Source organism: Physeter macrocephalus, chromosome 6 (assembly GCF_002837175.3).
Source record: "Physeter macrocephalus isolate SW-GA chromosome 6, ASM283717v5, whole genome shotgun sequence".
Lineage (NCBI taxonomy): Eukaryota > Metazoa > Chordata > Mammalia > Artiodactyla > Physeteridae > Physeter > Physeter macrocephalus.
In genome coordinates, this window is record NC_041219.1 from 42,330,551 (window position 1) to 42,357,303 (window position 26,753).

Here is a 26,753-nt window from a genome sequence, read left to right on the forward strand (position 1 = left end):
TGTTGATGTGAGTCTTCTCCCTTTTTTTCTTGATGAGTATGGCCAATGGTTTATCAATTTTGTTTATCTTCTCAAAGAACTGGCTTTTAGTTTTATTGATTTGTTTATTTGAGTTGTTTCTTGTTTCTTGAGGTAGAATTGTAGTGCTGTAAATGTCCCTCTTAGAACTGATTTTGCTGCATCCCATAGGTTTTGGGTCGTCATGTTTTCATTGCCATTTGTTTCTAGGTATTTTTTTATTTCCTCTTTGATTTCTTCAGCGATCTATTGGTTATTTAGTAGCATATTGTTTAGCCTCCATGTGTTTGTATTTTTTACAGATTTTTTTCCTGTAATTGATATCTAGTCTCATAGCGTTGTGGTCAGAAAAGGTACTTGATACGATTTCAATTTTTTAAATTTACGAAGGCTTGATTTGTGACCCAAGGTATGATCTATCCTGGAGAATGTTCCATGAGCACTTGAGAAGAAAGTGTATTCTGTTGTTTTTGCATGCAAAGTCCTATAAATATCAGTTAAGTCCGTCTTGTTTAATATATCATTTAAAGCTTGTGTTTCCTTATTTATTTTCATTTTGGATGATCTGTCCGTTGGTGAAAGTGGTGTGTTAAAGTCCCCTACTATGATTGTGTTACTGTCAGTTTCCCCTTTTACGGCTGTTAGTATTTGCCTTATGTATTGAGGTGCTCCTTGTTGGGTGCGTAAATGCTGTTAACCTTATGGGGATTCCCTTGTATGTTATTTGTTGTTTTTCCTTTGCTGCTTTTAATATTTTTTCTTTGTATTTAATTTTTGATAGTTTGATGTGTCTCAGCATGTTTCTCCTTGGATTTATCTTGTATGGGACCCCCTGTTCTTCCTGGACTTGATTGACCATTTCCTTTCCCATGTTAGGGAAGTTTTCGACTATAATCTCTTCAAATATTTTCTCAGGCCCTTTCTTTTTCTCTTCTTCTTCTGGGACCCCTATAATTCGAATGTTGGTGCATTTAGTGTTTGTCCCAGAGGTCTCTGAGACTGTCCTCATTTCTTTTCATTCTTTTTTCTTTATTCTGCTCCCTGGCAGTTATTTCCACCATTTTACCTTCCAGCTCACTTATCCATTCTTCTGTCTCAGTTATTCTGTTATTGATTCCTTCTAGAGTATTTTTAATTTCAGTAATTGTGTTGTTCATCACGGTTTGTTTGCTCTTTAGTTCTTCTAGATTCTTGTTAAACATTTCTTGTATTTTCTCTGCTCTGTTTCCGAGATTTTGGATCATCTTATTACTATCATTATTGTGAATTCTTTTTCAGGTAGGTTGCATATTTCATCTTCATTTATTTGGTCTTGTAGGTTTTTACCTTGCTCCTTCATCTGTAAAAATTTTTTTGTCATTTCATTTTTTTTGTTTTTGATGGGTGGTGCTGTATTCCTGTCTTACTGGTTGTTTGGCCTGAGACGTCCAGCACTGGAGTTTGCTGGCAGTTAGATAGAGCCGGGTCTTGGTGCTGAGATGAGGACCTCTGGGAGGCCTCACTCCGATTGATATTCCCTGGGGTCTGAGGTTCTCTGTTAGTCCAGCGGTTTGGACTCGGAGCTCCCATCACAGGAGCTTGGGCCCAACCTCCAGCCTGGGAACCAAGATCCCGCAAGCCGGTCACTGGGGGTTCCTCCCGTCCCCTTAGGTGTCTGTGGTTCCCCCACCAGTGCCTGGTAAGTGCCCTAGTTGTAAGGAGACACGGATTCTGCATCCTCCTTGTACGGCATCTTGTGTCCAGTTGGAACTCGTTTTAACGTCAGGTCTGCATGAGGATGGAATCTAGAAGATGGAGAGGTCAGGGAAAGTGGGTGATGTGAACACAAGGACAGCACTTCGGTTTTTGTTTTTTGGCTTTTTTTTGGCTGCTTTGGGACTTTGTTGCTGTGCGTGGGCTTTCTCTAGTTGCGGTGAGCGGGGGCTACTCTTCATTGCAGTGCACGGGCTTCTCGTTGTGGTGGCTTCTCTTGTTGCAGAGCAACAAGGCGCCCGGGCTTCAGGAGTTGTGGCTTGCAGGCTGTGGAGCACAGGCTCAATAGTTGTGGCGCACAGGCTTAGTTGCTCCGCGGCATGTGGGATCTTCCCAGACCAGGGCTTGAACCCGTGTCCCCTGCATTGGCAGACGGATTCTTAATCACTGCGCCACCAGGGAAGTCCCAGCACTTAGATTTTTTTTTTTTTTTTTTTTTTTTATTTATTTATGGCTGTGTCTCTCAGTATCGCGGCCTCTCTTGTTGCGGAGCACAGGCTCCAGACGCGCAGGCTCAGTAATTGTGGCTCACGGGCCCAGTTGCTCCGTGGCATGTGGGATCTTTCCAGACCAGGGCTCGAACCCGTGTCCCCTGCATCGGCAGGCAGATTCTCAACCACTGCGCCACCAGGGAAGCCCCAGCACTTCGATTTTAAAGAACGTTTTTGAATGTCCTATAGTATGTTCTGTTCCCGTGTTCACTGTTCACCCACCTCCTCTCACACTAGAGCACACGAAAGGCAGCCGGGTCCCAGCACTGAGGAGATCTTACAGCAAAGGGCCACTGACTGTGGCCTCAGCAGGCCTGGAGAATCTCGTAGTGACTCCTGGCCTGGAGACCTCACCCAAGAACCAGATAGACAGGACGGTTGCACAGCATTGTGAATGTACTAAATGCCACTGAACTGTTCACTTTAAAATGGTTAATTTTATGTTGTGTGACTTTCACCTCAATTGGAAAAAAAAAAAAAAAAAAAAAGACCCACCACCCACTGAGTACCTGTTTTGCACCAAGTACCATGCATATGCCTGGTTTGCATCATCAGACATCCCGGGGCGCTTCTACCCATCTATAGACAAGCTAGCTTGTAGAGGAAGACCACGGCCAGGCCTCCTGTTGGTAACAGAGTCGGGATTTAAAACCCTTTGTCCTTGGCTTTGGAGGTAAAGAATAACTCTGGGAGATTTGAGAGGAAACTGGGGGCTCCAGGAAGAGGAAGCTGGGGGCAGGGGGGGCCGGTAGATTTCCTCTCCACTCGATGCCTCTTTGGAGCTTTTTACATTTTGAACCGTGTGAATGGTTTCCAAGTCAAAAGATAATAAAAGGGTCAAGAGGGAACATTTATTTACAAATCTAAAACAAAACCCTGTCTCTATATTGTCATGTCAAAAACAAGCACTCTAAGGCCAGGCCCCCTGAATCCGTGTCCCGCTCAGCCATCTGGTAGACTCAGCCATGGCTTCCTCCCCAGCCTTGCATGGCTACTATAAGAATTAAGTGACGAAATGGGGCAATGAAGGTGACACCGTTTATATGGTGCCTGGCCCATCTCGGGTGCCCAGAAAGCATCCATGGTCCTCCCCACTCCCGCTGCGTTTGCCCATCTGGGAACCCCACACACCTGTGTGACCTGTGGTTTCTTGTCCTCAGAGAAAGCTACAGATGGCTCCCTGCAGAGCGAGAACTGGGCACTCAACATGGAGATCTGCGACATCATCAATGAGACTGAGGAAGGGTGAGGACCCCCGGGGCGAGGCGGGACGCCGGCGGGGCGGCCACAACAGCGCGCGTCTTAAACGTTTCGGAACCACAATCTAGTCTGACTGTCTCATCAAATGGATGAGAAGGCCAGAGATATCAGGTGTGCGGCCCACCCAGCAGCAGCAGTGCAGTCGACTGGCCCTTCCTAGGACGTCACCTGGACGGCATCTTCCTAGGACAGGGCCAGCTGGCAGCTCTTAGAATTAGGAGGAAGCCCCAAGCCCCATCTGCATGCCGTGGGCTAGACTGTGCAGCAGGGACTCCTAGCTTCCCCAGTGAGCAAGAACAGACTTTCGTTTCCTTAAGATCTGAGACCAGCAGGGAGGGTCATGGTCCCAGGGAGGGGAGTAAACGTGCAGTGGAACCGAGAGGCTGGTCAAGGTTAGCCTTGGCCGAGCATTTCTGGTGCTCGGGTCCCGGCATCCTGCTTGGGGTCAGGCAGCCCCGCCAGAGACGTGGTGTGGGGCAAGCGCCGTGGTCCTGGCTCCTGGGCTCTGATCTGCGTCTCTGGCCAGCGGTGTGACCTTGGGCAAATCACTTTACCTCTCTGGGTCTTTGTCTCAGAGACAGAGCTCTTCGGTCCTTCCAGCAATCTGCTCAAGGCCCTGAGGAGAGCAGAGAGGGGATGGATGCAGGGTCACTGTCCTTCTCAGGAGATACCAGGGAAGGGCTGGGAGGGGTGTGATGACCACAGCCAGCAGGAAGCGCCAGGTGAGGCCTCTGTTCCAGAAAAACTGGCTCAGCAGTTGGAGCAGGGTCTCAGCTCTCTCCCCGTTTTTCACTGGGATGGTCCCTTTGCCCTACGAGGGTTCCTCTCACCACGTGGTGCTTTGTGTGTGGAGGGAGCAGACAGGCAGCACCCAGCTCAGAGCCTGAGGAGGCTGTGGGAGTCTGCAGCACACGGTCAAGGCCAATTAGGACTGCACGGGCGCTGCCAGAACCTTCCAGCTCCCCAGCCGTGTGCCATGGGCTTGCCGAGGCGCTGGGAGGGGACACGCCCTCCTGCATCTGGACTCATGTGTTGGGGGTGAGAGTGGTGGGCAGGCAGCAGGGCCACCAAGAGAGAAGACTGAAGCAGAAGACCTCACGGAGCCTCTTGAATGTCGGGGCTGAAAGTCACTGCTGTGTCCTTGGAGAAGCAAGTCCCCATCTCCCTTGTAAATGTCGGCAGAACTGGGGTCAGACTTCTTCAGGTGCTATTGATTTGAGCACCTCCTGGGTTCCAGGCTCTGCACGAGGCCCAGGGGACCCAGCAGGGAGCAAGGCAGATGTGACCCTAGACCTCACGGAGCTTATCATCTAAGCTTTAGTCTCTTGTCCACTCCCGCCTTGGGTTGTGTGTGGCCTCCGTGCCACCCACGTTGTGCTGTGCTCCTAGCAGAGTACTAGACACACGGTAGGCCCACAGTAGTGGCACACAGGCCAGAACTTCTGGGTCACTCTGTAAGGAGTGGAGACAAGTCCCTTTAGAGAGCTGACGTGGCCACAGGGGAGTGGCCAAGCCAGGAATAGAAGCCACCTTCCCCTGAGATGGAGCCCGGAGGGCGAGGAGCTGCCCCAGGGCATTGGGTTGAAAAGCGTCCTCACACTTCAGGGGCAGAGTCCCACCCCGTCAGGGGCCGTGGCCCTTCACCCCTCGTGTCAACTCCGTCACAGCCACCCCCATGCAGGTCTCTTCCAGAAAGCCTTGCCTGCCGCCTTCACTCCTGTCGGGGGGCCCATGTCATGTCAGGGTTCCCGACTCTGTCGACTTGCCCTTGATGGATTTGGCACTGACAGTCTGACAGATGCCCAGCAGACAGCAGGACAGGCCCTCCCAGGCCTAAGAAGTGTTGCTTGAGCTCCTGCAGCGTGCTGGGCTCTGGGGAGGCAAAGTGTCAGAGGAGGACGCCACTCCTGACCTCCAGGGAGCATCCTCTCTAGCCGGGCAGTCCCGGGGTCAGTGCACCCAGGAGACAGAGGACTGGGAAAGCGCCATGGGCGAGGCTTCTACCCGGTAGATGTGGAAGTTGGGGGGGCCACAAAGACTCCTAGGCCAGGGCAGTCCGGGCAGTGTGGGTTTCCCCTGTACAGGGCTGAGCGGCAAGGGTGCAGGCGGCAGGCCTGGGGGCGTCAGTGGAGTTACCGATGGGGCGGGGAGAGCAGGCTGCCGCCGGCTCCCCTTCCCCACCGTGACCGCGCGGCCTCCCCAGCCCCTCCCTCCACCTTCCCCCAACGCTCGGCGGCCTCCTTTCATCTCCTCCCCGCCCGCCCGCCCGCCCGGGCCCTGGTCCAGGCTCCTGCCTCCACCGAACCGCGTCCCCTGCTCCCCGCAGCTGGCTGCATCCCATCCTTCACGCTTAGCTGTGGCGCCACCTCCTGGGAGAAGATTTCCCTGACCTCCGGCACCCACCCACCAGCCCACACTCACACGCTCACTCTCGCTCTTACCTCGGGACCTGCTTGCTTCCCTCCCTTAGGTGGGTCTCCCTGGAACATGTGATCCTTGAAGCAGGGCCGAGAGGTCTTATTCACCAGTGCGTCCCAGCACCCAGCCTGGTGTGGGCACATCTGGTGCCTGATAAGGCCTGGGTGGAAACAGGGGTGAGTAGAGGAGCTGGCCAGGATGGGGCACGAGAACTCTGTGCCTGCAGCTTATTGGTGCTTAACCTTCACTAATGCATATAAAGCCCCGGGGCACGGTGGGCATGCAGATCCCCTGAGAGCTTGCTTCAGGGGTCTAGGGTCGGGTCTGGGGTTCCGCATGCTTAACAAGCACTCACGCCTCCCCACTAAGGGGTTCTAGTGCAGGTGTCCAGAGACTGCACACTGAGAATCCCTGCCAAGCAGCCGTCATCTGCTGAGGATTTTGGTGGGACAGGATGACTCTGATGTGGTTAGAACCTGGGCACACACAACAGGGCGGGACCAAGGGAGCCGGGTAAAGAAGAGCCATTCCGTCTTCCAGCGCCTCCTGACCTCAGGCGCGCAGCCTCCTCTGTTGGATGAGGAGGTTCCGTGCCTCAGCCCATCCTTCCTCGTGTCTTTCTGCCCAGTCCCAAAGATGCCTTCCGAGCCGTGAAGAAGAGAATCGTGGGGAACAAGAACTTCCACGAGGTGATGTTGGCTCTCACGGTGAGTGCCGTGTCCCTCCCTCCACGGCAGGACCACAGTCCCCCGGGGGCCCAGCAGGACGCCCAGCCTCCCTGGGGCTCCTCTTTCAAGGGCTGTGGGCAAAGCACTGTCCCGTCTACACGGCTGGCCAACGAGGAGTGGCAAGAGAGGCTATTTGGAAAAGTTCTGTCTAACCTACCGGTGCAGGGAGCAGACACACTGAGGCCCACATCCCTCAAGGGCCCGTCATGGGACACGTGGGCAGGGGACCTGCCGGTGATGCAGAAGCTCAGTGCACCCAGGCCTCTGGGGGGCGGCACCCAAGTTGGGTTCCAGTTGGCACTTGGCCTAACTGGCCCTGAAAAATGAGCATAAAGCAAATGCCAGAGGCTGAGGACAGTCCTTGCTCACAGCAGGGCGGGCCAGGCAGGAGCGGGCAGCCCGGCAGGAAGGGTGGGCTTGGCTGGGGAGTGGGGACAGGAGCGCTCTGCCTCCGCCTCCCCCGTGGCAGCACTTACATCTGGACCCGTACGCTCAGCTGAAGCTCAGAGGCAGCTCCTGCCCGGGAGTAGAGGGACAGCAGCGGGGACAGCAGCGGGGAGGGAAGTTGGGCGCCTTTGTCCCAGGCCGCGAAGTCACCATTCGATCGAAAGTTCTCTGGTTTACACCTGGAGAGCCACCTCCCCGCTAGACCGTGTTCAGCTCAGAGACAGCCTCGGGACAGGGTTCTGTGGGCACCAGAGCCACTCAGCCAGGGGCCTCCAGCCAGCGCTCGGCCCTCTGCCCGCCCAAGGCCCGCTCCCCACCCCGGCCGACCGGCTGCCAAATCTGGTGTCGTCCCCGCCCCTCCGTGTTCTGGGTCTCACTTCAGGAAGCTGCATCCTCTGCTGGGCCTCCCCACTGGGACATGGTTGGGGTGTGAGGGTGGGGTCCCGGGCGCTCCCGCTCCTCTGCTGGGTGCTCACGGGCACCGCACGGCCTCCAGGTCTTGGAAACCTGCGTCAAGAACTGCGGGCACCGCTTCCACGTGCTGGTGGCCAGCCAGGACTTCGTGGAGGGCGTGCTGGTGAGGACCATCCTGCCCAAGAACAACCCGCCCACCATCGTGCACGACAAGGTGCTCACCCTCATCCAGGTGAGCGCGGGTGGCCGGGGGCGGGCCGGGAGGAAGGTGCCCCCGCCAGTGCTACTCTCTCGTCTGCTCTCTTGGGTCCGTCTCGCTCCTCTGCTGACGGGACCTCTGAGCCGGGGGGTCGGGGAGAGGCTTGTTGGCTGAGGGCCTTGCTGTGGAGCCGGCTGTCCAGGTGATGCCGCCAAAGGACCAGCGAGTCCAGGAGGGAATTTCCGCTCCCTGGGGGCCGGCAGGCAGGCTCGCAGGGGAGCCGGTGAGCAGTGGTTACCGGCCGTGTCCCCTTGTCCCCTCTCAGTCCTGGGCCGACGCGTTCCGCAGCTCGCCCGACTTGACAGGTGTGGTCGCTGTCTACGAGGACCTGCGGAGGAAGGGCCTGGAGTTCCCCATGACCGACCTGGACATGCTGTCCCCCATCCACACGCCCCAGAGGGTGAGGAGCAGTGGGGAGGGGCGGCGGGGGTCACCCCCAGAGGGGGCGCTGCTTCCTGGTGGCCCCTGACCTGCCAGCCTCACTCGTTCAGCTGGTTGCCTTCTAGACCGTGTTCAGCTCAGAGACCCCGTCAGGACAGAATTCTTCTGTGGGCACCGATGCCAGTCATCACGGGGACTCCGGCCAGCACACCACCCCGCTGCCCACCCTGGCCCTGCTCCCCAGCGACACACCCATAACGCCAACCGCCGAGCAGGTACACAAGCCTGGGCCGTAGCCACACAGGTCAGGACGTGGGCCTCCCCCTCCCCCTGTCAGGGCGGGCCCCTGTCAGTGTGGAAATTACTCTGCCCAGTCCTCAGGGCAGCCCCACAGGGCATGTGTCATCCTCCCTGTTGGGAGATGAGGCTCAGAGAGATCAGTTCACTTGCCCAGAGCCACACAGTTCAGCAGAGACAGAGCTGGGATTCAAGCGCAAATCTGACTCCAGGCAGGCTCTGTCCTGCACCTGGGCCCTTCTCCAAACTCTGCCCTCCGTGGAGCCCTGCGGGCAGCTCCAGGGAGAGGAAGCACCCAGCAAGCAGCCCTTCGGCCGCAGCAGCTCCACTTCCTTGCTGGGGTTTGCTCAGGGTCTCACGTAAGATTTCATTTGGACAGAGGTTCTTGCTAAAAACGGTTCTAAAACATCTGTATCGAAAAAATGTAAACCCTTGCCTTGCACCATGAGGCTTCCCACCAAGCCCCAAGAAGAAGGTTTGAGGCATAGCGTAAGATCCTGGAGGCCGGGCCTGGGCCTCGTTTTCTGGGGCCCCGTGAGTAGCTTTGCAGGACTGCCCTCCTCAGACCAGGCCGCCTGTCCCTCAGCCCCTCCCTCCTGCCAGTGAGGCCAGCGCCCTGCGCATTGGCCTCGAGCAGTTTGTGGCGGCCTTAGCTGCTGCCCTCCGAGGGACGTCCACAGCCATGACCGGCATTCCTGGGCGCGCGGTCATTTTAGTTGTGGATGGCGGAGTTGCTCGAAGCCTGCACACTGGGGGTGCCCACTTTTGAGGTTTTACAAACTTCTACGGTATCGTTTGGTCTCAACAAACAAATAAACTTACCAACAGCCTTTCATACCCAAACCTATTTAAAGAGAAACCTCTGTACTTACAGCAAGTTATGAAATCAACCCCCAGAGTTACAAATAACATTACTAGAAAAGTTTTCCTAACAGGCCCAATAATTAAAAGTGCATAAAAGTGGTAAAATCACCCTGTGATCCAAAACTGATCTAACCTGGTTATAATTTTAACCAATTTGCCTGAAGTCTGGCACCTGTGTGGATTAAGACTCTGATTATGTCCAGTGGAAGAAGGTTCTTGCTAAACAAGACCGAGTAGTCTGTTTAATTTCAGAGTCCCCTTCTGTCTCCTGGGACACGTTAAGGCTTTCAGGCAGCACTGATGTAACTCCCAGACTCCTTGTAATTAGGTCCCATCTGACCTGGACACTCTGGGTTTGTGATCAGTTGTTTTTCCCTTGCTTCTGCCAGGAGCGTTTGTTAAACAGGCCAAATGTACCAAATGTTTTACGGGTCTGGAAGCTGCTGGCAAACCGTAGTGGGCCTGTGTCTGCACTCCCACTTCTTCATCTGTAAGGGTTGGGCAGTGATACCTTCCTCATGAGACTATGGTCAAGGTTAAGTAGCAACATACATTAAGTGCTTGGGCCTTAGAGGTGATCAAAATGGTAGCTGCCCTCACAGGCAGGCGCCGTGAATTTATATGGTGACACTGATTCTGAAATCAGCTGGTTCAGCCAACTGAGAATGCACCAGCATTTCCCAAAATGTAGGCTGCTAAATCCTAGACCCGTGAGGTAGCCCATGATCAAAGGGTTCATCAACTAGATCAGGTTTGGGAACGTCCACACTGGTCCCTTCCTGGACATTCACAGTGTCCACGTTGTGCATGAGGACAGGAAACGCCCCGCGGAGCCCACCGCACGAGATGCCGCAGCAGGGGCCCTTCACCACCTCACCTGAGTGCAGAGACTGTGCGACTCGATTTACAGCTATTCCCCAAGCCAAGACTGGGACCCCTCTGATCGTTGAAAACCTGCTCACGTCCCTTTAACGAGTGCTCAGTCTGAGCTTCATACTCAGGGTGGGGGGCGGCACTGGGTCTCATCCTTGGAAGAGTCTGGGGCACCAAAGCGGACCAGGAGCAAGACAGAACCGGGCCCTCCTAGGAGGGAGGCCTACCTCCTCTCCCCTCAGGGGAACTCCCCTCCAGGGCCTTGTTAGACGCCAAGCACCCAGGAGATGCCAGAGCCCTCCAGCCACACTCAGGGCCGCCTCCACCCTCAGCTTCCTTCCTCCCGGCCTCTCCCTGCACTGGGCGCCCTGTAACAGTTGCTAACATCTCTGTAAGGGGGTCAGCGGGGTGAGGGCAAGCCTACCATGGGCCTCTTGGCGCAGGGCTGTGGCCCAGGAGCCTAGAGAGGGTGCCGGCAGGTCGGGCTGGTAGTGCCAGGCTGTGTCCCAGGAGGGTCAGAGGCTCCAGACCCCGGCCCCTCTCAGCGGGCCCGACCATGTGTTCCAGATCGGGAAGCTGCGCAGTGAGCTGGAGATGGTGAGTGGGAACGTGAGGGTGATGTCGGAGATGCTGACGGAGCTCGTGCCCACCCAGGCGGAGCCGGCAGACCTGGAGCTGCTACAGGTGAGGAGCAGCCGCCCCGGTTCAGCCTCCCTGCCCCGCCACCGCCACAGTGGTTTCCATGGTGGACTCTGACCCCTTGGTCACAATGGGAGATGATAAAGCCAGGGACTTCGTGCCCCATCAGATTGGAACTCGGGGCTCTACCACTTGGTGGTCTGAACAAAATAGCCCCTCTTGTCTCAGTTTCCTCATCGGTAAGTTTGCTTTTGTGGTACAAGTTTGACATGAGTATTAAATAAGGCTTTGCACGTAAAACACCCTCCCTGTGCCTGGTTCCAAATAGCTCCCCATCAGTGGTCTTGAGGAAAAGCTGGAAGGTGAGGTGTCCACCTTTCAGAAAATGAAACTTAGCAGGCAGGCCTGAGCTGGGATCTGCAGGCTGGGGCTCCCGTATGTCACGTGATATCCCCAGGGTGCCACCCCCAGCTGGGGCCCCACTCGAGTGAGGGGTTGTGTGTGGGGAAAGCCACCCTCCCCACAGAGGTCAATCCTAGACGTGGCAAGAAAGCTAGGGACCCCCGAGGCCCAGGAGTCACCTGAACCCGTGAGGGGACAGAGGGCTTGGTATGATCGTCTCATTTTGTGTCATTCCTGCTGGGCCTCTCATTCCTGGAGGGCGAGGCTGGGTTGTGCTCATCTCTCTGTCTCTGGGCCCGACCAAGCTGACACAGTGTTCTTGCTCCGGGGTCCTTAACTTATGGTGGGGGCAGGAGGCAGGGTGGAGGGGAGGGAAGTCGGAGTCTCACAGTTGAGTGAACACACGAATATGAAGAATAAATGACGGCTTCCCTGGTGGCGCAGTGGATAGGAGTCTGCCTGCCAATGAAGGGGGCACCGGTTCGAGCCCTGGTCCAGGAAGATCCCACATGCCGCGGAGCAGCTAGGCCCGTGCTAGGCCCACAACTACTGAGCCTGTGCTCTAGAGCCCAAGTGCCACAACTACTGAAGCCCGCGTGCTTAGGGCCCGCGCTCCGCAACAAGAGAAGGCCCCGCTCGCTGCAACTAGAGAAAGCCCTCGTGCAGCAACGAAGACCCAACACAGCCAAAAATAAACAAACAAAAAAAATTTTTTTTTTTTAAAGAAAGAATAAATGACAGAAGCTTGAGTGAGTTGGGAAGCGTCAGGATTGCTGTAGCGCAGTTAATTTGGGGTGTCCCAAGCCAAGGCCTTGCGGGTATGAGGGTCTGGGGGACTCAGAAGGCTGGCTGGCAGGCAGGGGCGACACAGGGACAGCTGATGCACACTGAGCGTGTCCTGTGTGCCCGGCTCTGATGTGGACACGTGATATACGTTCACTCACTTAATCCTCACCCTCCCCCCCCATGAGGTAGGTACTCTTGTTAGCCTCACATCCCAGGTCAGCAAACTGAGGCAAAGAGAGGTCATGGGATGCCCCCAGGGTCACAGGGCTGGCCAGCAGCAGAGCTGGGGTATGAACCCAGGACCCTGGCTCCACCAGCTGCTCTTCTGCTCTTGAGAGGGGCAGGAAAGGAAGTAGGGACAAAGCTGCGGTGTGCTTGGTCATGGAGGGAGCGGGGGAGGCCCGCAGGATGTTGGAAGTCCCCTGGGCCTGCCCTGCCCCACGCTCAGGCGAGAGAGGAAATCCCGGGAGAGGGTCTGACCTGGGGGGAGGCGGGGGCAGCAGGGTCTGAAAAAAACCAAAATCAGTGGTCTTCCTGATGCCAGGAGAAAAGTGCTGGCGCGTGGCCACAGTCAGCAGTGCCCGACCATCTGTTGGGACCTCAGGACCGTGACCCGGGCCCCTGTCCACCTGATGGCAGGCACCTGAGGATGGAAACATTCAGTCCTACAAATTAAAAGCCTGTAAATTCTTCGGCTTCTAATTTTTTTTCTTTTTCCCAAATAAGTTTAAATACATAACACTAACTGATTAAAAGTCAGTTGGCGACAGTGGTGACTAAATGCAATGTGGGAACAGAGAAAAAAAGGACGTTAGTGGAAAAACTGGTAAAACCTGAATAAAGTCTGTAGTTAGTTAACAGCATTGTACCCACATTAATGTCATAGTTTTGACAAATGCCAAACTAAGGAGAGGCTGGGTGAAGAGTTTACAAGAACCCCTGTGCTGTCTTATCTTGGCAACTTTTCTGTCCATTTAAAATTATTCCAAAATAAAAAGCATTAAAAAAGAAATTAGAGTAATGAGGCAAACATTCAGAGTCGGGATAGTAGTTGGATCATCCAGTTTATTTTTTATGCTTTGGTCACAAAAAACCTCAGTGCACCCAGAGAAGTGGCAGGTGTTCCACCAGCCACCTTGCAGTCTTGATTTTTCCACGAAGCGGAGGTGAGGGCAGGAGCTTCATCCTGAGGTCCACACAGCCAGGTTAAACCCACGGCACGGCTCCCATGTTGGTCGTCTCCTGTGTGCTAAACACTTAGAAATGAGACGCCAGTGCTCGTCCATAGAACCCCAGAAGCTGTTCTGTGCAACCTGAAGTCCAGTCTAGAAACCTCTCCACCTCCAAGGTGCTCCCAGGACCAGGCGTCCGGTAGAGACGGCCTCGCTCCGGGTCCAGCAGCCGTGGTTGTCTCACTTCCTCCCCCGGCAGGAGCTCAACCGGACGTGCCGGGCCATGCAGCAGCGGGTCCTGGAGCTCATCCCCCGCGTCGCCAATGAGCAGCTGACCGAGGAGCTGCTCATCGTCAACGACGACCTCAACAACGTCTTCCTGCGCCATGAACGGTAGCCCCACTGTCTGCCCCGCCTCGGGCCAGCCGCCCCACCTTCTTCCTTCCCTTCTCCCCTGTTCACACCCTCTGACTCCTCATCTCCCTCTCAAACACCAGGTCAGCCGCCCAGCACGTGTGCCCTCAGCCGCCTTCATCCAGCGCAGGCAGGAGCGCCCGCCCTCCACCCCACACCTCCTTTCCTGCCGCCTGCGTCCCTGCATCCAGGATCACAGCTTAAGCTTTCTAACTTAAGCAGAAAAAGAAGTCATTAGGAGAACAGCCTTTATTGAATGGATAGCTTTCAGAATCCAAAAAAGAATAAAAGTCAGGCCTCCCAGTGGGGCAGGAAGGACAGATGCCAGGGCAGTTCAGGGGCCTCCGGGGCAGAAACTCCTGAACCATGACCCCAGGGTGTCATCATGAATACATGGGCTCTAAACGCTTGCCCTCCTTGTACCATTCTGTCCAAGAGTCAGCTCCCCAAGAGAAACTCTGATTGGCTCAGCGTCCTTGTGGGACGCAGGTGTGGGAGGGGACAGGCCCCCTTGACCACAGTCCCGCTGGGATCACAGGAAAGGCGGGGAGCAGCTCCCCAGAGCACTTAGGTGCTGTTACAAAGGCAGGGAGAGGTGCTGGGCCTGCAGAAATGATGTCCCCCACGCTTCCTCTGAATCTGAAAAACGGAGCTCATGATTCCTTGTAGATAACTGAGGGCCCGTGCGGTTACGCCTGTAAAGCGCTCGGTGGTCAGGCTGTCTGGCACAGGGTACCAGTCATGCCAGCCGCCTCCAGCCCCTGGTTCATTTCGTGTTTTTATCCATCAGCAAACACTTGCTGAGTGATTCTGAATCAGGTGAGGGGGCGGGGCCGTGGCAGGCCACGGCTGCCCGGCCTCAGCTCCTGCTCGCTGACCTGGTGGGACTAAGAGCCCCTGCCATTTGCCGTGTGGGCCGTGAGATGGCCCAAGGGCCCGATCTAGGGGTGACTGGGACCCCTCTGACACCTATTCATCAGACCTTAGTTTGTTTGGTGGTTCACTTGATCCTCACACCTGGGAGGCAGGTTCCACTGTCACCCGCTTATTAATAGACAGGAGACGGAAGTTCAGAAGTGAGGTGATTTACCCAAGGTCACACAGTGAGGGACAGTGCCAGGTCAGGAACAGACCTCAGACCGAAGTCCTCAGTCTACCCACCAGCCCCTTGACCTGTCTAGGGCGGTTTTAAGTGGCTCTATAAAGCAGTGTGAGAGGTGTGTCTTCCTTACACTGCTTTAGAGACACACACACGCACACGCGCGCACGCACACGCGCGCACGCAAATGTATGTTACCGAACAAGTTCCAAAAAACAGTACTTACCTTTGCTGTATGCACGCACCCCCGTTTCCTTTTCTGCTTTAGTCTATGCCTGTTGTTTATTTAATGATAATGGTGACTAAGGTGACCAGATAATTGATAATCTAATTGGGACACTTGCAAGTGAAAAAGGGGCCCTGCTAATACTTCCCTGGGGCAGCAGGCATAAACTGGATCCGTCCAGGGTAAACCAGGCCGTGTCATCACCCTGTTTGTGACGCACTCTGTTGGTTTTGAGACCTGCAGTGGGAAAAGCTCTGGCCTGGCTGTGCTAAGGGGCCACCCAGTCCTTCTCCTTGACTCAAGTCTTTTCTGTCTCGTAGGTTTGAACGCTTCCGAACAGGCCAGACCGCCAAGGTAATAGGCTGCTTCTCCGTGTTATTGGGAAAGAGGGCTGGGCTCACTTCCCTCCCCAGGTATCCTGGTTGGGATGTGCCTTCTTAGCCAGAATCTCCAAGAGGGCCCCTTCTAAGTTTTTATGTCATTGTGCCATTAGGGTAAATAACATTCTGCCACCAGCTGATGCCCCAGGGTCTTCTGAACCTCCCAGGCCTCCAGCTGAGCTAGATAGGCCAAGGGGAGGAAGAAAGACTCCCTGACCCCCAATCACTGCTGCAGGGACGAGGTGGCGGGGGGCGGGGTGGGTATTGCTGGTGACAGATCCTCAGGCGAAGAATGAAGGCGCCAGTGCTTCAAGACAGAAGGGAATGAGGCTGCAGGTCAGGTTGGGAGGATGAAGGTGACCTCTCCCCTGCCCCCAGGCCCCAAGTGAGGCCGAGGCGGCCGCTGACCTGATCGACATGGGCCCTGACCCCGCAGCCACCAGCAGCCTCTCGTCCCAGCTGGCGGGAATGAGTAAGTGCAGCGTGCGGGTTTCTGGGCTGAGGGTACCTTACATACCACGGGCACCCCTGCAGCTCTGGGGGTGCCGTCCCGTTACACAGTTGCAGCTGGAGTGCCAACAGCAGAATCTTGGCCCAGACCCCTCCTCGCCGGGGTCCAGTGCTGAATCTTCCTGCAAGGCTGAGTGGCCAGGACAAAACACAGGGGACGCTCCCTTGCAGTCCCACAACTCCTGAGCCCCCTCAGATCTCAGAAATCCCACCGCTGTGTGATTTCCCATCAACACCGTGAATTCTCCCTGGCCTGAATCATCTGGTGAACCTGGGCACGTCACTTGGACATCCTGGGCCCTTTTCCTCCTCTGTAACAGGGGCAGGAATGGGCCCTGCTCACAGGTCATCGTGAGGCCTGGATAAGCTTCTGCACAGAGCGGGCTCAGACCAGGGCCAGGCCTGGAGTGCACTCCTGGTAAGCGTTAGCCATCGCCACCGTCGTCACTACGATTAGCGTTATTGGCTGCCTGCTTCATGCCAAGCCCTTGGAAGTAATTGAGAGAGAGGAAGTGACTTGCCCCTGGTCCCTCAGCCAGCAGGTGGCCTGCCCCGTCCGTACGCCCCCCGACCCCGCCACCACTCCAGGCCACGCTGCTTCTCCAGAACCGACCTGGGCCTGGCAGGGAGCAGCTCAGCCACGGCTCAGTGTCCAAGGACAGCCAGGCAGACCCCTCACGTGGCCTTTCTGTCCCCACAGACCTGGGCTCCAGCAGCGTGAGGGCTGGCCTGCAGTCTCTGGAGGCCTCTGGCCGCCTGGAAGATGAGTTTGACATGTTTGCGCTGACACGGGGCAGCTCGCTGGCTGACCAACGCAAAGAGTGAGTGGCCGGGCCCCGCCCTGGGCCCCTGCAGTTTGGGTCGCCCCCTATCAGGGGAGGGCCTCTCTCCAGGTCCCTGAGCCCAGTTTGTGGGGGGGGCACACCAGCCCCTGCCTGCACCCTCTCAGGATAGCAGAGTTCTTTCCCCCGAGCCAATCCTGCGAGGCCTGGGGAATCCTGTGCCCTACAGGCAGGGATGGATGGGGGGAGGGATGCCCGTAGGTTGATGACCAGCTAGGTGCCAGGATCTTACATGATCCGCTCAGATGAGGAAACCGAGACACTGAGGGGCTGGGTCATTTGCCCCAGGTCAGGCAGCTAACGTTTGGAGGCACTAGGTTGGGAACCCAGGGCCGTCCGGTTCCAAAACACAGTGCCTCCAGCCCAACCCAGCTCTCCACTGCACTGTAGGCTGTGTACCAAGCCCTCGGGGGCTGCTCCAGTCATTTCTGCTGTCCTGTAACCAGCCAGAGAAGTCCTGCTACCCCATGCAAGTCTGCCTGCTCTGCACTGGAGCCGGGCTTCTGTCCTTCCCTGGGACTGTCCATCTCCATCAGAGAGATGCTTTCAGCAGCCGAGGCACGCGGCCAAGTGTCCACCAGGGCCAGCTTCCCAGGACCGGCTCCATACAGGCTGGAAGTAGTTTGCTTGAGGTTGTTGTCGGCCCTTTGCTCATATATAACCCCAGGGCAACCAGGATGTACAGCCAAGGAAAGCTCTGGATTAAGGGACCTTCCCAGTGGACTCCCCGGCCCCCTAGTGGTCATTCTGGTGTCTTGGGGAACTGTTGATGGGCCTCCAGAGGGCCCAGGGATCCCCTCTCCACCCTGGCCAATCCAGGTGGAACCTGACAGGCTGCTCGCAGCCCTGACCACTAGCCTAACCAGCCCTGCGCTGTGAGCCGCACCTCCAGTCTGGGGCAGAGCCTATACTCCCAAGCCCAGGTGCTCCAGGACCAGTGGCTCACGGTCGCCTTGGAGTTGGGGGCACACTGAGGCTGCTGTGTTGCTGCAGGCTAATGAGTCTGGTGGGACTTGCAGCCTGGAGGGCAGCCTACCTGAGAGCCCCAACCTGGCTGAGGTTTGCTGCTGCACCGTCACTCCTCTGGGGAGCGGGGTCCTGAAGAACAGAGAAAAGCGCACCCCAAGCTTGCCCTCTGGGGCCCGCAGCCTCACGGGGGGAGCGACATGCATGCGGACCACTGCTGTGCAGTGCCAGGTGCCGTCCTGGAGGGGTGTACCCAGCACCGTGGACTCGGAGGAGGTGCGTGCAGCTCTGCAGAGGGCGCTCAGGACTGGACCACGCAGTGGGGAGGTCAAGGCGGCCACTTCAGGCCATGGAACAGTACGTGCAAAGGGTCAGAGACAGGGGAGAACGTGAGATGCCGGGGCCAGGGAAGACTTACTGCAAGGGCAGCGCACACCGTCTCAGGTCATGGGTCCTCCTGCAGGCCCTCCCGGGGGAGGGGTTTCCACCCCAGCCGAAAGCGCCCTGCGGGATGGGAGTGTGCCCGAGCCTCCTCTTTGCTTTGCCGGCACGCCTGGCTGTCCCTCTCTGATGCATCAGCTGGGTCTTCTAGCCCTGGTCACCTGGCTGGCCTGTGGACTCCCCACCTTGCCCTGTACCCTGGGGCTCTTGAACCCGCCAAGACCTCTTCTGCCCACCGAGTGTCTGGCCCGTGCCTCCCTCTGGCCTGTGCCGACCACAGCTGGCCCAATCACGGCCTCGCCAGCTGACCAGGCTCTTCCACTTAGGATGCCAGGTAGAGCCATGGGGACGTCTGGGTGAGCAGTTAGGGTCGCCTTAGCCAGGTTTGGCCGGAAGCAAGGGTGCTCTCTTTTTTTTTTAATAAATTTATTTATTTTTATTTTTGGCCGCATTGGGTCTTTGTTGCTGCGTGCAGGCTAGGTGGCGAGCGAGGGCTACTCTTCGTTGCAGCGCCCAGGCTTCTCATTGGGTGGCTTCTCTTGTTGCGGAGCACGGGCTCTAGGCGCGCGGGCTTCAGTAGTTGTGGCGCGTGGGCTCAGTGGTTGTGGCTCGCGGGCTTAGTCGCTCGGTGGCATGTGGGATCTTCCCGGACCAGGGCTCGAACCCGTGTCCCCTGCATTGGCAGGCGGATTCTTAACCGCTGCGCCACCAGGGAAGCCCAAGGGTGCTCTCTTCCTCAACATCTTCCGCGCTCACTTGCTCCCCAGTGCCACTGTGTCTTCTTCAAGCACTGACAAGTGTCACCCCAAGTGGCCCCGGGTCCAGTCCCTGCCCCCCAGCCTCACCGAGACCACCTGAGGGGTGGCCCTCCTCCCTCCTGCACCGGGCACAGGGCCGGCAGTCCCGTGTGCATCGTATGGGCTCCACCGCTACAGGCACGGCCCCCAGGGATGGCCAGGCTTTGGCCTCGGGGGCTGTATGAGAGCAGGAGAGAGACGGAAAAGCCGAGGTGGTGGGGAGTAATTAGGAAGGAACACATGGTTCTTCTGAATGAATGGCATCGTCATTTTCTGTACGTTCCTGGGGCTGGACATGCCTCGTCCCTGCCTTTCGCCACAGCGCACCCACTGCATCTTAGGTGCACGGCCACTTCCACCCCAGAGTCAGCGGGCCTCCCCGGGTCAGGATGCGCTGCTCAGGCTTTGGCATCTCCTCCTCGCCAGCTCTTGTTGCCCCAATTAGCCAGGGGTGCTAAGCTGCCCTCCGGAAGGGCTGGGCGCCCCGCCCACTGCCCGGCCTTCGGCTTGGCCGCAGCCCACTTGCGTGGGCGCCAGTCGTGGGGGGCGGTGAGCTCGCTGATGAGCACACTCTCCTGGCTGCCTCCAGGTCCTGTGGGAGGAGCGGACGGCCGCTCTTCAGAGAGGCTGCCTGAGAATTTGGGGCTTTTACTCAAGAGGCCTGTTTAAGTGCCAGTCTACCCAGTCCCCAGGAGGGCAGGTTGGCGTTACGAGAGTCACGCGTGCTATGGTCTCGGCTCCTGAAGCCTCGAGCTGGAGCAGCCCTGGCTCCAGCAGAGGGTGAGATGCTCCCCAACCTGCCCCACCTGGAAGAAGAGCCCTCATCTCTATCCGTAGCGGCTTTCCCGCTGAGGCTGGAATTCCGTGCCCTCGTCTGTGCCTCAATGACTGACCCAGTCTCACCTCCTCTCCGCCAGCAGCTCAGGGCGAGGATCCCTGCTCTTTCCCAGTGCCAGGGCTGAGTCCCCAAAGCCTCCCCTGGACGTCCCCTCTGTAGCAGTCAGAGAGACACCCAGCCTCCTCGTTAGCACAGGTTTTCCTCCCACTCCTGGTTTATTCTCTCGCTCCCCCTGGAACCTCACCTCAGACACCGCAGACACCTCCTTCCCCATCCTCCTCTGCCTGGAAGCTGTGGTGTCAGCTCTGATTTCCTCCCAGTACCCGCCGGCCGGCCTCCCCCAGAGGACATTCAGAAGCCTCCTCACCCGCAGTCTGCACGTTTGTTTTCAGCTGCAGAATGGGATTCTCCCATTCAAATGCAGCCTTGGACAGAACCATGATTTCTGAAATTATGGAATGGGAGCAGCTCGGAAAAGGGTCTAGATACAAATTCTCTATGGCTGTGGGGTCAGTGAGGCTATTTCTCATCCCTGGAGTTTGGCCAGATCTGGTCACAGGAGGTTGGTGGTCCTGGTCTTTGGCCCCCAGCGCCTCCCCTCCCCTCTCCAGCCTTGCCCTGCCTGTCATGCGGGTCACACGTCCGATCCCGTTCCCAGAGGCAGGAAATGAGACCCTTGCTACCGTCCTCAGGCAGGCCTGCGGAGGTGGCGCCCTGCCTGGGGTCTGCGCCGCCCCTGCCCAGGCGCGTCCCGGGTCCACACGCGTTGTGAGTCCAGCTCACCCCCACTCAGCCGCCTCTGTCCTCACGTCAGCTGGCAGGCCTGGTAAGGCAAGGGCGGCACGTAATTGCCACGGTGGCCTCTGTGTTTCAGGGTAAAATACGAAGCCCCTCAAGCAACAGATGGCCTGGCTGGAGCCCTGGATGCCCGGCAGCAGAGCACCGGAGCGGTAAGCAGAGCGGCCCTGCCGCCGCCCTGGGGCCTGTGCAGAGGAGGGCCGGGGATGCTTGCCCAGCGGTGCCCACAGGGCTTTATAACAGGCAGCGTGAGAGGGCACATGGGAGCTGAGTCAGCATTCGGCCTCTCTGCCCCTCCAGAGACCTGTTACCTGCAGGAGCGTGGACAGAGGTGGACGGGAGAACAGACCCTAAGGCCACAGGGAGGCATCCAGGGGTGCCATTTTTGTTCCATTTAACTTCTGGCCTGTGTGGAGTGACAGCCACACGCCCACACTGAGCAGGCTCTGTGGGCGACCCTCCCCCCGCGAGAGCTCCAAGTACAGTTCTCGCACCTTTGCATTTGTTTCTGGATGCCTTTAGGGAAGAGAGAATTTCTGTCCCAGGAAGTGGGCCCAGTAGCTCCTTGGGAGGTGGTTAGAAAGTGCAGGACCTGGGAGCTGGAGATGCAGGGGCAGTGAACAGCGTGGCAGAGGGTTGGTGACAGCGTAGGGCTTCAGAGGCCGAGGTGGGGCTGGGTGCTCGGAGCCCGAGGGGCAACTGGGAGGGGACTGGGTTTATGTCACGTGAGGTGGGAGCCCTGAGCAGTCTTGAGCAGAGGGGAACGTTTATCTGGCTTCCATTTTAGAAGGACCCAGCCTGGAAGCTGGGAGAGCGGTCAGGAGGCCGTGGAAGCTGCCCAGTCTTCTGGAGTGGGGTGCGGGGCAGGGGGTGCAGGAGGGATCCCCAGCGACTCCCCAGAGGCGTCCCCAGCATCCCAGGAGCCATTCCCAAGTCAGACAGGGCAAGACCTGGAGCACTGTGGAGGTGGGACCAGCGAGGACTCAGATGCCTCCTGTGTGCGTTGTGGACCTGCTGCCACGCAGAGCGCGTTCACTCCCCGGTCTCAGAGCCTCCCACCATTTTTCTTTGTAAGCAGTCATTTGTTGGGCCTGTGCCCTGTGCTAAGCACTCTGCGTCCCCAGCTTACTGAGTGAGTCTTCACACAAACCCTTAAGGTATCCCCTTTTACAGATGAGGGGTTAATTACAGAGGGGGATTAAGTGAGACCACAGATGTCACACCCTTAGCACAGTGCCTGGCACGCAGTGAAGCTTTTAACCTTTACATCACTGCAGTGTGGTTTCTCCCGCTCACAGAGGAGAACACCACGGCTTAGAAGTGAGGTTGTTTGCCCATGATCTCCCAGCTGTTGGTCTGTCCAGCCTGGACGCCAGTGCTGGTAACGAGAACCCCAGACGGCCTGCAGAGCTCTAAAGAGCAGAGGCGCTCCCCTGGCTGCTCAGCCTGCCTCTCCCCGGCCACCATTCTGGCTCCAGGACTCCATATGAATCAGGACACTCGGGAAGCCCTTTCTTGCCACACCACCTGACCTCCCATGGGCGGAGGCTGACCGCTGCAGCCCAGGACGGGTGTCGCTTGCCCAGGGGCACACGGCAACTCAAGGGCATGAGGAGTACTAGATGCAGGTCTCCTGACGGCTGCCCCGCCCGGCAGGTGGCCACGGGGCAGAAACACACACATACCACTGCCTGCTGAGAAGCAGGCGCTGGTCAAGTTCTGCTCGTTCATCTCTGACGACTTGAGAGATTTAAGTGACTTCCACCAAATCAGGGTATGACTTCCTTAAAACCGGGTCATAAAACATCTGCTCCGAGGTGCTTACGTCTGGCTGGGGGGTAAGGCTTTCTCCCTCTCGGTTGTCAGAACGTGATCCCAGGCAGCAATGTACAGAATGGAATCAAGTGCCGACTCTGTGGGCAGCCAGTGGCTGCCCCTCGGGGTTAATGAGTCCTGGGAGGTGGGGATGCTGGACGGCATGTGACAGGCCCCGGGCTGGGTCTGTCCAGGGGGGAAGGCAGTCACAGGGTGATGGGCTGGGAGCCAGGACCCGAGGCTTCCTCCACCGTCGGTCTGCTCTGGGGCCCTAGGGATCTCCTCTTTGCCCATCAGTAAACATGAGGGGACCGGGTAGAGCCATGCTTCTAACCCTGGGTGCCCATCAGAACCCCCTGAGAACCAGTGGGGGGCTAATGGCTGCCTACTCCACCATCCCAGGATTGCTCAGCTCCCCTCCCCCAGGGACCCCTGGGGTGAAAAGTAGGGGAGAAGCTTTGCCCTGCCCGTCCGGGACTCCGGAGTCCCCACAGGGAGACGCCCTCTGCTGCTTCCTGTCCCCTTTTACCGCCCGCCAGCCCAGCACAAGCATGGGCGCGCGCGCACGCACACACTCGCGCGCGCAGAGGCTCTTGAGGCGGCAGCAGGCCCCCGCTGGAGGAGGCCCCCAGCGCACCGGGGGCCCTGGCCTGGCCTTCCCGCCACCCTCAGCGTGACCCTCTCTCAGCCAGATGGGAGGCGGCGGCGAGAAGAGCCTCAGTGACTGGATGGGGAGAGCAGGCATGGAGAGGAGGGGCCGGGCACGCTCGCAGGGGCCCACCCAGGCGGTACTGTCGGTCAGAACCAGAGGAGAGCAGGGTGGGCAGCGGGGGGCTTGCCGGGGCCCGCCCAGCACGGCCCCTCTCCTTCTGCTCTCGCTTCCACGGCCCCTCGGTGCTGCCCTGGGAGCACAGCCCGGGCAGCCCCTGTGGCAGCCGGGAGGCGGCCGGGGCTCCCATGGGCTTGGGCCGAGCGCCTGTGCCTGCGCCTGAGGGAGCTGAGGTGGGCAGCCCAGAGAAGTCACTGCCGCTGCTGCCGCTGCCGCCGCCGGGAAGTCAGCTCCGGCCTCTTCTCTGGGTGCTCCTGCTGCGCCCTGGGGCCCTCGGTGCTGGGGACGGGGCTTGGGGACGGACCTGGCTTTGCTTGGAGAAAGACTCGCTCTCCCTCTGTTTCCCAAAGTAGCTAAGTGGTAAGCGCATTTCCCGAGCACCTACACTGTGCCGGGCGCTGTGCTAAGCTCTTTAGCTCCCTCCTCTCGTTTAATCCTCACGGCGATTTGGACCTGGACGGTAGGTACTGTCATCCTCTGTAACGATGGGCGAAGTGAGGGTCAGAGGAGCTGAGTAACCTGCACCGAGTCGCAGGGGTCCAGCCAGCCTCTGGTCTCTCTGATCCCAGAGTCTGTGCCCCTAACCTCCAGCTGGATTCTCCCGCTGTAGATGCATTTCGTGTGGGAAGCCCCCAGGCCCCAGCCCTGCCCCAGTCCAGCCCTCAGCCCCCCGCCCCTGTGCAGGAGCCTGTGTGGTGGAGCCACAGCGCCATGTCCCCGTGCATAGCCGCAGCCCCTCGGGATCCAGCGGCCTGGCCTCGTCTGGTGGTCTCGGCCCCTCCCTCTGTCCCAGCCCACCTCTGCCCCCTTCCGCCACAAACGCTGAGTCTGCGGAGGTGTAGGGGGACAGCCTGCAGTCGTGCCCCGTGCCCCAGCCTTGCTGGCTGGCCGCTCCCTGCGCTGTGAATATTCTTGTGTCAGATGCCCTGAGCATCTGTGCTTGGTCCCGGCCCTGGGCCTGTGCACCAAGCCCGCACCCTTGGCCTGTCGGAGCCGGGGGTCCGATCTCTCCTCGTGGCCCTGCTCCAGCTCTCAGGAGCCCTTCTCCATCCCCTGCTCAGCCTGCTGGCCTCGCCTCCCCCTTGCCCGCAGCCTGGCACAGCGGGCAGAACTCGGGGTCCCAGGCAGCCGGGCAGGAGCCATCCTGGAGGGACTGCCGGGGACGGGGGTGCAGGGCAGGTCCGACTGGCCCCGTCGCATGAGGCAGGAGTCTCAGGGGTGGGCAACTGCCCCAGGCCGCGGCCGGTGGGCGCCAGACCGACGAGGCGCGCTGCCCTCCTGCCTCACCCCCTGCCCTTCCCTCCAGATCCCCGTCACCCAGGCCTGCCTCATGGAGGACATCGAGCAGTGGCTGTCCACGGATGTGGTAAGTCCGGCCCCCTCCTCGCCCACCTGACCCGGGGCTCCCGTTGTCTCATGAGGAGGTGATGGGGGTGGGGTCAGGATGAGCAACTGGTGAGGAGAGAGCGTTAGCAGGGTTGGTGTCCCCTCCCCCGCCGCTCCCCCCGGGTCTTCCCTTTAGAGGAGGGCCCGGCCCCGCACCCCTCGCAGCCTCTGGAGCCTTCCCTTTCCCGAGCCTGCTGCCGGTCGAGGCCCCACCGTGGGCAGGACAGGGGTGGGCCGAGGGCAGCCGGGACCACGGGAGCCCTGAGCTCGGCAGCGCCCTCGTGCAGGTCGGGAGGCTGATAGACAGCTGCGAGGGGTCCCACGCCGCGGTGGGGGGCGGCAGTCTCCAGAGCCCCACTGCCCGCTGTGGGCGGCAGGGGCAGTCAGCCCTGCCCCCCGTCCGAGCCCCTTCCCCGGCATCTGCCACCCCACCCCCCATTCTTGGCGCCAAGGACCAAGTGCCTGGGCACTTCCAGGCCCAGAGGCCGCCTTCTGCAAGTGGCCTGGACCATGTTTCTGCCCAAGGGCAGGAGAAGGTCCATCCGCTTCATCTGGTGGGTGAAGGCTTATCCGCCCCCCAGCCCCCAGCGTGAGCATGCGTGGCCGCAGGCTTGGGTGTCAGCCTTTCCACCATGGGGCCGGTCTGCCCATCCCCCTAGACACCGGGAGGAAGGGACTAGCGATTGTCAGGGGCCCACCGGGCACCCTGCCCTGCGCCTGGCCCTCTGCGAGTAGTCCTCTGTTACAGCTTCCTACACTCACAGCCCTGTGAGTGTCACCAAGCAGGAAACCGAGGCTCAGAGAAGTCCAGTGGCTCGGGCCAAGGCCTGGGGCTCAGGAACGGGTGGAGCCGAGGTCTGGTCCCCTCGGCGTCAGCAGCCTGAGCCCCAGCCCGCTCCGCAGCGCCCGCAGCTAACCTCACCTTCTGCTTTCTCAGGGGAACAATGCGGAGGAGCCCAAGGGCGTCACCAGTGAAGGTAGGAGACCTTGGCCCTGCCCACCCCTCCCCCGCTCCAGCCTCCGAGCCCACCGCAGCCTCCCTCTCGTTCCTCCAGAATTTGACAAGTTCCTGGAAGAACGAGCCAAAGTGGCCGACCGTTTGCCCAACCTCCCCAGCCCCTCAGCCGCGGGGCCCCCGGGTCCCCCACCTGGCAGTGCCCCTCGAAAGAAGACCCAGCAGAAAGATGACGACGTGCTGTTTACCTTATGAGTGTGGGGTCTGGCACCCTGCAGCCCGAGCCCCCGCTGCTCCCACACCCCGCGGCGGGGACCTGTCTCTCCTTCAGTGTTACGGCTGCTTTGGGGGTGGCTTGTTACCTATGCCCTTCTCTCCCCCTTGAGGTTGGGGCCGTGCTGCCTGGGGGTGTGGGGGGCAGCCGGAGGAACTGGGGAAACAGGTCAGTTGCACTTTGGAACCCTGGACACCCCTGCCTCCCCTCCCACCCCAACTGACCACTGCCACTTTGCTGAGACCCCGTAGGCCCCGGAACGGACAAGGCCGGCTGCTTGGTTGCCCCAGCGTGGGCCCCCTTGCCCTCCCTGGACCCACGGCCAGAGGAGCCCTCTTCCGAGCCCACACTGACAGTCGAGGCCTGGCCGTGGGCTGGGGACAGCAGAAGTTTCTGTCGCAGCCTCAGATCCATTCCCCAGGCCCTGCCTTGGAGCCCGAAGGCTTTGGCCAGCTGTTGAGGGCAGGGCGTGTGGCCCTCTGCTGAGCGCACACTGTCCAGATATGAAGCTGCACATGGTTGGGGGAGACCTCACCAGGCCCAGGCCGCCAGGGGAGGCTTCCAGGGATGCCTGGGGCACCTGTGGCCCCCACGACCTCCACTTCCTTGCCCTCCGTCCTTCCTCTGTTCCTCCCACGCAGGGCTCCACCAGGCACTGGGCCCCCGCACCTGTTGGTTGATCCTCTTGTACTGGGAGAGGTGCCTTTTGTATCCCCAATTAAAGGTGGAAAAGCACCCTGCTAGCAGTGTTCAGTCTCCAGAAGGGGGTGACTTCTTGGCCTCACCAGAGGCAGGGACTCCTCTGGGCTGGGCTGGGCTGGGCTGGGCTGGGGCCGCCCACGAGCTGGGCGTCTGCAGGCGAGGCAGGTGCGGCAGCAGGACTGGGCACCCAGCCGCAGCTCACACAGCACAGGCTGCAGCCACGAGTTGCCTGCCAAGTGGCCCCATTGCTCTCCACGAGTGACGCATCTGCATCCTCAGC

At 58.7% G+C, this 26,753-nt stretch overlaps 1 protein-coding gene across 4 annotated transcripts in view; it reads left to right on the forward strand.

The window, feature by feature from the left end:
• Nucleotides 1-26,510, forward strand: part of TOM1 (target of myb1 membrane trafficking protein) — a 46,117-nt gene extending 19,607 nt beyond the window's left edge. For 3 of the 4 annotated variants that reach the window (XM_028490590.2, XM_028490591.2, XM_028490592.2), the window contains 15 exons: nucleotides 3,422-3,506; nucleotides 6,568-6,646; nucleotides 7,611-7,760; nucleotides 8,053-8,187; nucleotides 8,294-8,443; nucleotides 10,770-10,886; nucleotides 13,461-13,594; nucleotides 15,261-15,294; nucleotides 15,699-15,792; nucleotides 16,531-16,651; nucleotides 20,589-20,664; nucleotides 23,020-23,124; nucleotides 24,463-24,522; nucleotides 25,480-25,519; nucleotides 25,598-26,510. In XM_028490590.2, the coding sequence (XP_028346391.1) occupies nucleotides 3,422-3,506; nucleotides 6,568-6,646; nucleotides 7,611-7,760; nucleotides 8,053-8,187; nucleotides 8,294-8,443; nucleotides 10,770-10,886; nucleotides 13,461-13,594; nucleotides 15,261-15,294; nucleotides 15,699-15,792; nucleotides 16,531-16,651; nucleotides 20,589-20,664; nucleotides 23,020-23,124; nucleotides 24,463-24,522; nucleotides 25,480-25,519; nucleotides 25,598-25,752 (1,535 nt within the window). In that variant the 3' untranslated portion in view covers nucleotides 25,753-26,510. The remainder of the gene's footprint in view (nucleotides 1-3,421; nucleotides 3,507-6,567; nucleotides 6,647-7,610; nucleotides 7,761-8,052; nucleotides 8,188-8,293; nucleotides 8,444-10,769; nucleotides 10,887-13,460; nucleotides 13,595-15,260; nucleotides 15,295-15,698; nucleotides 15,793-16,530; nucleotides 16,652-20,588; nucleotides 20,665-23,019; nucleotides 23,125-24,462; nucleotides 24,523-25,479; nucleotides 25,520-25,597) is intronic. The other variant, XM_024127451.3, reaches the window with a different exon arrangement.
• Nucleotides 26,511-26,753: the final 243 nt, after the last annotated feature.